This window comes from Corvus kubaryi, unplaced genomic scaffold (genome assembly GCF_017639235.1).
Source record: "Corvus kubaryi isolate FWS band 111438036 unplaced genomic scaffold, C.kubaryi_AGA036_p1.0 37398, whole genome shotgun sequence".
NCBI classification, from domain to species: Eukaryota; Metazoa; Chordata; class Aves; order Passeriformes; family Corvidae; genus Corvus; species Corvus kubaryi.
In genome coordinates, this window is record NW_024581137.1 from 33,571,781 (window position 1) to 33,580,344 (window position 8,564).

The 8,564-nt window shown below is 38.6% G+C and overlaps 1 protein-coding gene across 2 annotated transcripts in view; it reads left to right on the forward strand.

The window, feature by feature from the left end:
* COL28A1 (collagen type XXVIII alpha 1 chain) overlaps positions 1-8,564 on the forward strand; it is a 68,019-nt gene that overhangs the window by 50,648 nt on the left and 8,807 nt on the right. For both annotated transcript variants that reach the window (XM_042043787.1, XM_042043785.1), the window contains exons 28-30: positions 400-468; positions 2,995-3,063; positions 7,848-7,916. In XM_042043787.1, the coding sequence (XP_041899721.1) occupies positions 400-468; positions 2,995-3,063; positions 7,848-7,916 (207 nt within the window). The remainder of the gene's footprint in view (positions 1-399; positions 469-2,994; positions 3,064-7,847; positions 7,917-8,564) is intronic.

An 8,564-nucleotide genomic window follows, 5' to 3' on the forward strand; every position in this document is an offset into this window, starting at 1 on the left:
AAAAGGTCATGGTCATGGTGCCACTAGTAAGCTCCCTGTCCATCCTGGTAAGCCCCTGCAAAATATGATGGGAAAATGGTGGTGTTTCCAAATGGATTCCTTTCTTTTTTTTTTTTTTTTTGTAGCTCATAAGCCTGCAAAGTAGAGCCCTAACTCTGCTGGTGATTTTGATCACATGGACCTTTGCTTGGGAAATAAAGTTCTGCACCTAGACCTTAAATGATGTGGGTGCCTGTATTTTGGGCTCTTTTTTTTTCATGCCTATCTATAAAGCAGCTATTTACTTATGTAGCATTTGTTTGGCTTGTTTTTTAAACTGAGTAGTTTGACTGCTTCATAAGTGGATGAAGGATGTAACATTTACTAGGTGATGACTGACATTTCTGTGTCTATTTTCAGGGAGACCATGGAAATCCAGGCCCTCCTGGGCCCCCGGGGCCACCAGGAATGGGAACCATGGGTCCCAAGGTTGGTATGATGCCATGTTCAAGTTTTTGGGATCTTTTGTGGTGCTGGCTGCCAGACTCTGATCTCTCAGACACCAAGTGATCTTCATCAGTTATTGATTTACACTGGTGCAACTTCAGGATAAATCAAGCATATAAACATGGTCACTAACCATACACTTCTACCAACTGGATTAAGAAGAATACTAATGGGAAGAAAACTGCATTTGCAGCCAGACTTTATGAGGTTACATCTGGAGATTGAACAGAGCTATCAGGATGGTTAAATGAAATATTTCTTCTGGTTGTATCTATCCTGTTTACAAGATATTCTTTTGTGCTGGAAGATACATTAAATGTGAATTTTATGTTTGAAATTTTTGCTCAATCAGATTAAATCCAATTAATTTCGTTAGTAAAACCATTAGGAAAGAAATGCAAAAACAAAAAGTTAATTCTATAAGCAACCAGTGTGCAACGTGGGCAATTTTTTCTCCCGGCACTGGAGTGATTTGTAATCTAAAAATACATACTGATAAGAAAAGGCATTCAGTACTTGCCTGGATTTCGTTATTACAGGTTTATCCATCAATTATTTTTACAGAGGCAATGAGGACAAACATTGTGTATATTTCTCCACTTCTGTTTCATTTAAACATAGACAGATCTTTGTAACTTTTTGCATAAGAGCAGAGAGTACAGAACCCTCCACTGCCATTTTGTATAAACTAGCATCTGAATGAAGAAGCGTTGCTATCACCAACTCCAGGTATGCAATAAGCAAAGAGCGTGAATACCTTTTCAGGATGTGTCTGATTTTACCTTGCTTTCTGAAAGCTGCAGCAATTTCAGTACCTTAGTAAATCATACTGACATAGCCTGTTTCAAGTTTGGACTGTCAAAATCCTACAAATGTGTGACCCTATGTGCTCTTTGCACAAAGCCTTTGAGACTGAAAAATATGTTATCTGTGGAGAAACAGTATTTTGTCTTCAAGGGTGAGGATATGTATGTAGTCACTCTCCTATGAGGAAAGGCTGAGACAACTGGGATTGTTCAGCCTGGCACAGAGAAGGCTTCATGGTTGAGATGACCTACCCTTTTTCAGTGTGTAAAGACCAGCAGTCCTTGGTTATTATCAACAATTCTTGTCTGTTATTACCACCAATCGCTGGCTGTCTCCACAGCCATAGGTGTTTGAGACATACAATTACCTGCTTACCTTCTGGGAATTGAGCGCTGAAAGGGCTCTCACTTTGGACTGCTGTTTATAGGGTTGCAAGAGAGTAGACTTTAGTCATAGTGATTTTCCATCCTGGCCACAATTTGAGTCTGTAACTTTCTTTGAAGGTTCAGTAACAAAAATATTCCGCTTGGGTTGTTATTCAGTCAAGAAAGATAAAGTTTCCAAGCCTGTTTGTTAAAAAACAGGAGGTCATTAGATGCCTGTTAGTTCCTGGGAACAGACAGTGTTTTTGATAAGCTCAGGAGGGGCTTAGTCCAAGTGCAGTTCGTCAAGGCTGAGGTCTAATGAGCATTTCTTACATCCTAGTGCAGCCTGGGGCAGGGAGAGGCACTGCCACAATCCACCCTGGAACTAAACTTCTTTGGGCCTCTACAGGGGTCACTTAATTGCAGCCTTCCAGTACCAGAAGGGAGCCTGCAAGAAAGACAGAGATGGACTAGGCATGTAGTGACAGGACAGGGGGGAATGGCTTCACACTGAAAGAGGGTGGGTTTAGATTCAATATTAGGAAGAAATTCTTTAGTGTGAGGGTGGTGAGGCACTGGAACAGTTGCCCAGAGGAGCTGTGGATGCCCCAACCTGAACTTGACAAAAACTTTTATGAAGCTTGATCAAATTTTGAAAACTTTGTCAACTAAAAATAAAGAAAAAAAAAAAAAGGAAAATCAATAATTTAGTTTTGATGTAATCAAAAGGATATACTTCACTTTGTCACTTTGAAATGTTAGATTAGCCTGCCTGCAAAGCACAAGGGCTCTACCTGATTTTGACTGTATTGATACAAATCAGCATGTGCTGCTTTGGCTTTACTCTATTCCCCTCCCACTTATGATTTTCTGAATGACTGATGCTCCTAGAGACTATGGCACCACAGGGGCTTGGCATATGCCCATGGTGCCCAAGAACTAACATGCCTGTCAGACTTACTTACACTAGGTTTTATTGCTCTGCTCCTTTGTGTCTCTGCTGTTGTGCCTCCCTTTGGTGGAGTGATTGCACAAAGCTGTTCTGTAAACAGGGTTTCTGTTGTCTTCTGTGTGGGGAAAAATGAGGAAAATATCACACTGTGTTATGAGTAAATTTTATTCTGTAATTATTTCCAGATTAATTGTTCCTTTGCTTTCCTAAGAATTTGCCAAGGATAATTACCACAGCGAGAAAGTGTAAACCGAAGAAGAATCAGAACTAGAGTCTTTGACATGGTTTTACTTTTTTGCTTACAGCAATTTTGGGATTATTTCCATAGTGTTACCACGAGTTTACCTCCTGATCCTTCTTTTTTTGCCTCACTGACTGTCATAGGGTATTATGGGACGTAATGGCTTCCCTGGCCCACCTGGCCCCCCTGGTGCCAGCATACAAGGAGACAAGGTAATCCGGGTTAATGCCATATCTGGTCAGTTTCTTCTAAAACTGTTTCTTAAAGAGACTGTCTTTTTTCTGTCTTTGCCACCAAATCAGTGAACTCCTGCAAATATTAATTTTACACTTTAGTTTCTTATTCGTAAGCTATGCAATATTTACTTTGTTTGCTGTGTTATCAGTATTGTTTGCATCCAATTGCTCTTCTATTGTTCTTGTCATTAAAAATATATTTAACCTGGAGAAAAAAGGCTTATCTCTGCCACATCTTACTGTTTTACTTAGATCTGTGGTTTTCTCTGGGTAGCACTTGTAAGAGGCAGTAACGGAGATCTACTGTGGCAAAATAAGTTAAACAAAATGTTGGAATATAAATGAAATTAGGCAGTCTCCCATATACTCTTAAGTGAGTTTTTACTCACCCAATTCCAGCCACAACTTCTCTCCTTAAAAGGAGAAACACAAACAAGACAACATATTCTAAGCATTCAGTTGTTAAATTGCCTTGTCACAAATGTGTGGAAAAATTATTAAAACTGGAGGCTCCAGTGGAGAACAGCCCAAGTTTCTCCTGTTTTCCTTAAATCAATGTGCTTAAAATAGAGCCTATGGCTGAATATTTCCCTGGATCAAGAGTATTGTGCTCAGGTCTCCAACGCTAAGTGGTCAACCACTGGTGATTCAGTAAAAGGAGCAATGTTCTAGTTGGGTTAGAAAAGGTGCCTCCCTATACTGTGATTTTGGCTCTAGATACTAAAGCCATCAGGGAATTCACTGGCAAACAGGTCTTCCTTGGAAAACAGTGACATTCTGAAGCAAACAAACAAACAAATTGTGAAAATGTATGTTGTTTGCAATATGATTCAGAGGAGAATCAGCTTTACCAGAAAAGCACAGATTCCTTTGGAATTTATTTTATTCAAGACTTACTTTGATTACATCTTCAATGTCTTTCATTTTTATATTTGTGTTCCATCATTTCTGTTTCTATTCTGTAGAGGGCTCTTCCCTTTTTTTCACTGTGAGGTGTTTCATAGCATAAAAACATACTTTCTTGTGTTCTTTCTTTTTCCCTTATTGTAGAACTCCCTTTTATGGGTTCTGATTTATCTTGTTTCCAGACTTTCTTAGACAGAGATCTCGACATGGTTAAGAGTCACAACTGTCCAGACCTTTGTTCTGATTTGTTTGAAATTTGGCTCTGTATTAATTGTTATCAGTAATCACAAAGCTAATACATATTGTAGTGTGAGGACATAAAAACCTCCTTATCTTCTTTTCTCTTCTTCCTTTGTTCACTGAATCTCCACAGGCTCTTTGCTGTATTCTTGTGAAAATCAGAAAATTTTTTCCCATCTCTGTATTGCTTTATGGTATAGGAAAACTCTTTCCTGTCTGCCTTTAATAACAATTTCTGTTGTGTTTCCAGAATCTAATATTTGGGTTATATCTTTGTTAATTCTATGGGTATGCAAGGTTAATTATAAAAGCACAATTACCATTCTGGACAAAAATGTTTCAGCAATCAAATGCAGCTGATGATACATTAAAAAATATACAGATTACATAATATTATTCTGTTCCTGTGAGAAGGTAAGGGTTACCCACAATATGGTCAGTGTGTACATATACACTTCTCTCTCTCTCTCTTTCTCTCTCCCCCCTTGTCTCTCTCTCTCTATATATATATTTAGATATGCACAGATGTATGTCTGGATGTTATGTTGGCACTGCTATGAAAAAATATCTAAAGCATGTTTTACAAGTGTAGAGAACTCAGTGTCATTATGGAAGCTTTCCAGTGGAAGAAGAGAGTTCACTGACACACTGTCAAAGAAAAGCATGTTTCTAATGCAAGGATGTGGAATTTAGGGATGTTGGAAAGTAGTGTGTCCTGGTTATGAAATGTCTTTGGGCTTGAAAACAAAACTGTAATGATATGGTGGGTCAAACTCAGCTTCTATTGTTTTTGTAGCAGTCCATGAATTGTGTAGGCACCATCAGTCTTGCAATTTCTAATTTCTTCCCTTACCAATTGCTATTTTAAATTATGATTATTTTTATATAATTCTTAGGAGCAGCTTATTTCTGAGCCACTTTTGCAACTGTCTTGCTCTGGTAGCACTGGTTTCCTCCACACACTAATGCTTGTTGATCTTCTATTTTGTCGTTCTATCTCTTCTCATGTCAAACTTCATTCTTTTTGGCCACTCTTCATCAGATAAAAGCTACTCTACTCCTGCATTTGAGCTAACAATATTACTCCAAATATTTTTTAATATATGGAGAGAGATCTTGGTCTGCACACGGTAAGAATGGAATGCCAAAAATGAGTTGGTTTTCAAGTTATGTTGATAGCTATGTTCACAGATCTTCTTTTTTTATACTTGATTCCCTTTCAAAACCACAGTCTAGACATTCTCAGATCTGCACTCAGTTCATTTTGGTAATACTGGTGGTAAAGTGTGATTTTAATTATGTACATGGATTGAACTGTCAAAGCCATAAATATTTTTAAATTAATACAGCACACTTCTTGGGTTTTACTAAATGTACTGTTATGGAATCCATGATAAAACCTTCTAATGTTGATTGATACTTGTTGCACAAGTAGAGGAAGTAGGATTTGGTTCCACAGTTGATGTGTTAAAGGATGAAACTCACATGTGTGCTTGTGAGAAATGTCAGCTGTATGGGTATGAATTTACTTAGAACAGTAGGTCTCATTCAGTTTTCATTGCCTGAACACCATCCTAACAATGTCAAATGGGCAGCAACAAATGGCGGTAATAAATCTAGTTTTGTTTGGTCTGACATGTATTACTAGTGAATGACCACTGGAATACACAGCATATCCTGATTTTGGTTTATATGCGTGTGCTCTGCAGACCTGCAGAGGTGTTAACCAGGAAGCTGTGTGATGACCCAGGGGGGAGGGATAGTCCATCCCAGTGCTGAACAGCAAGCCTTGAAACAAACTGGCACACTATTTCACTGTGTTTAAAAGCCATTTGCATTAATACCTAAATGAGGACCCCGAGAAGCACAATCCTGCTGAAAAGCAACTTAAAGGAAATTAGATTAAATAGTCACTGTGAGCTCCTGTGACAGAAATAAATAAATTGTGCATCCCATCACCTTAGGAGTATTTCCTATTCACAGGAAATCCCCCTAGTGGATCAGCGATGTAATTTGATACATCCACTGTTTTCCAGTCTCCAGCATTTACATAATAGTGTCTGAATTGCTGCTGCTGTAAGAAACTGGGGAGAGGGGAAGTTCTGCTTACACAGGCAAGAGGCTACTGGTTAGCAGGTCAGGGATAGGTAGTCCTGATGGCAAGCAGAGCTTTTAATTCCCCAAGTCGGGGCTAGTAGACCAAGAGGCACCCACAGGGCAAGGCTATGAAAGCAGTACTCCAGTGGAGATGTGAACAGTGGAGTGCCTTGGATACCTTTCCTAGCACAGGGCAAGACCACAATGCACCCAAGTGCAAACAGAAGCCGTCATCTCAGCAGGATCTCAGTTAGATCTGGAATTCAGACAGGGAAAACCATCCATGGACATGTAGTACACTGTGTCTTCGAGGAGCTGCATCTCATTGCCTGACTCCTGGTGAATTCCCAACTCATGTGGGCCAGGAGCCCTCAGTACAAGGAAGAGAAGGTTGGCTTAGCTGTGCGCTGTGCAGCTGTTTCTCTGCCTGCAGAAATCCGTAAGCCCCTATCCAGCACAGCAGGGATAGTCAGTGATCGGTCCTGCTGCACTGGTGCACCTTAGGTGAAGGCTGGATAAACTTGGAAACATTTTTGTGTTTTTCTGTCCATTATGAGCAGTGTCACCCCTTTAGACCCATTTGTGAGTAGCAATACAAGAATTAGTAAAAGATGCTTCAGAGGGGCAGTGAGAGCTCTTGACTGAAAAGTAGAACAGACTAACCCTGTACTTGCACCTCATAGTTAGGTTTGATACAGGTGGTAACTGCTCCTGATCTCACTGACATTCTCTGGAGCTGGTTTTGGTATCTGCACCAGGCACTGCTGTTAAGTGAATTATTTATGTAATGTGAATTATGGTGAAGCATTTATGCACCAGGAAATATAATCACTTCTAGCTGTGTTTAAAATGCATACAGCGGCTGTAAAATCATTTGTGTTACCCTATTAAATAAAGCAAGAAAGTTTCTGGAATCCAGAAGCTATGAAGAATTTTCTGTGTGTATATAACAGCTGTGTTTTATAACATTGTGTGCCCACACTGCTAGTATGGACATGCTTCTAAAGTCAAAGTACATGCAGCAGGGCATGTGTAGCAATCCTTATAAACAGTTTTGAGCTTTGTAACTGGACTGATACTCTCTTTTGAAGTATCAGCAGAAAAGTGCTCTGCTTTCCACACTGTGAAGGGTAGAGATGTCTTCTTATTTACTTAAGATCAGAAAAACTAAGTTTACCCTGGAGAGATCATGAATGTGTGTTTTTAGAGAAAATTTGGTTTGGACCTCATTTTACTGCTTATAGACAGGATAAATAAGCATCTGAGCCTCTAAGAGGTTAGTTTTGTCTTTCAGCTCTTTCAGTGGAATGACAAATTTTCATTTAATTAATCAGGAATTAATAAGGTTCTCATTTATGTTCTGAATCATAGCCAATTGCTTATTTCTCCAGCCTTAGACTAATTTTGTGTGCTTCATCCCTGCTTTCTCTATGATGCAGAGTGTTCTAAAGTGAATAGAGAACAGCATAGATTTTACATTAATTTTCAGTTAAACTTAAGTTTCATATTCTGTTTAGGGAGAAAAAGGAAATAAAGGTTTTCCTGGACTAAAAGGATCATTAGGACTTGGCCTTCCTGGACAAAAGGTAAATCCTAAGTTTGAAGTAAGGAAAAAAAAAGGGGGTTTTTTCCTTTATTGGTGATTTGGTGTGACAGGTCTTTGAAGAGAAACAGAAGGCAAAGACATTACCTTGTTTAGCTTGCAAGGTAGGTACCTACTATTCATTGTCAGCTTTGAAGTCTGTGAAAATCCTAATGGTCATTAAGGACCAGATTACAAAGTAGGACCTAGAATGAGGTCATACCTGTTAGCAGGAGAATAATTCTAAGTTATTAAAGTTATGTATTCAGTTATTTTTGATGTTTTTGGGGTATTACAAAATGTCCTTTTATTTGCCAGTCTCTGACAAAAAAAGGAATTGCTTTAGAATTAATATCATTTAAGGGCTTTGTTTTATTTGACTTGTTTTTTTCTGCAATGATTGAAGGCCAAGCTTGAATCTTTCCTTACTGAATAACTTCCTGGTTTTTATAAAAATTGTGATAATTTCCTACACTTAACTATTCACATCTAACAGCTTGGGAGCTTTTATGTGAATATCAAGCTCTTTCACACAAATTCAAATTTCTGCCTCCTAGTTCTGTTTTCACTCACATTCCAAATGCCACATACTATATATGCTGCAATATTTATATATAGTATAATATATATATATATTATACTATATATAAAT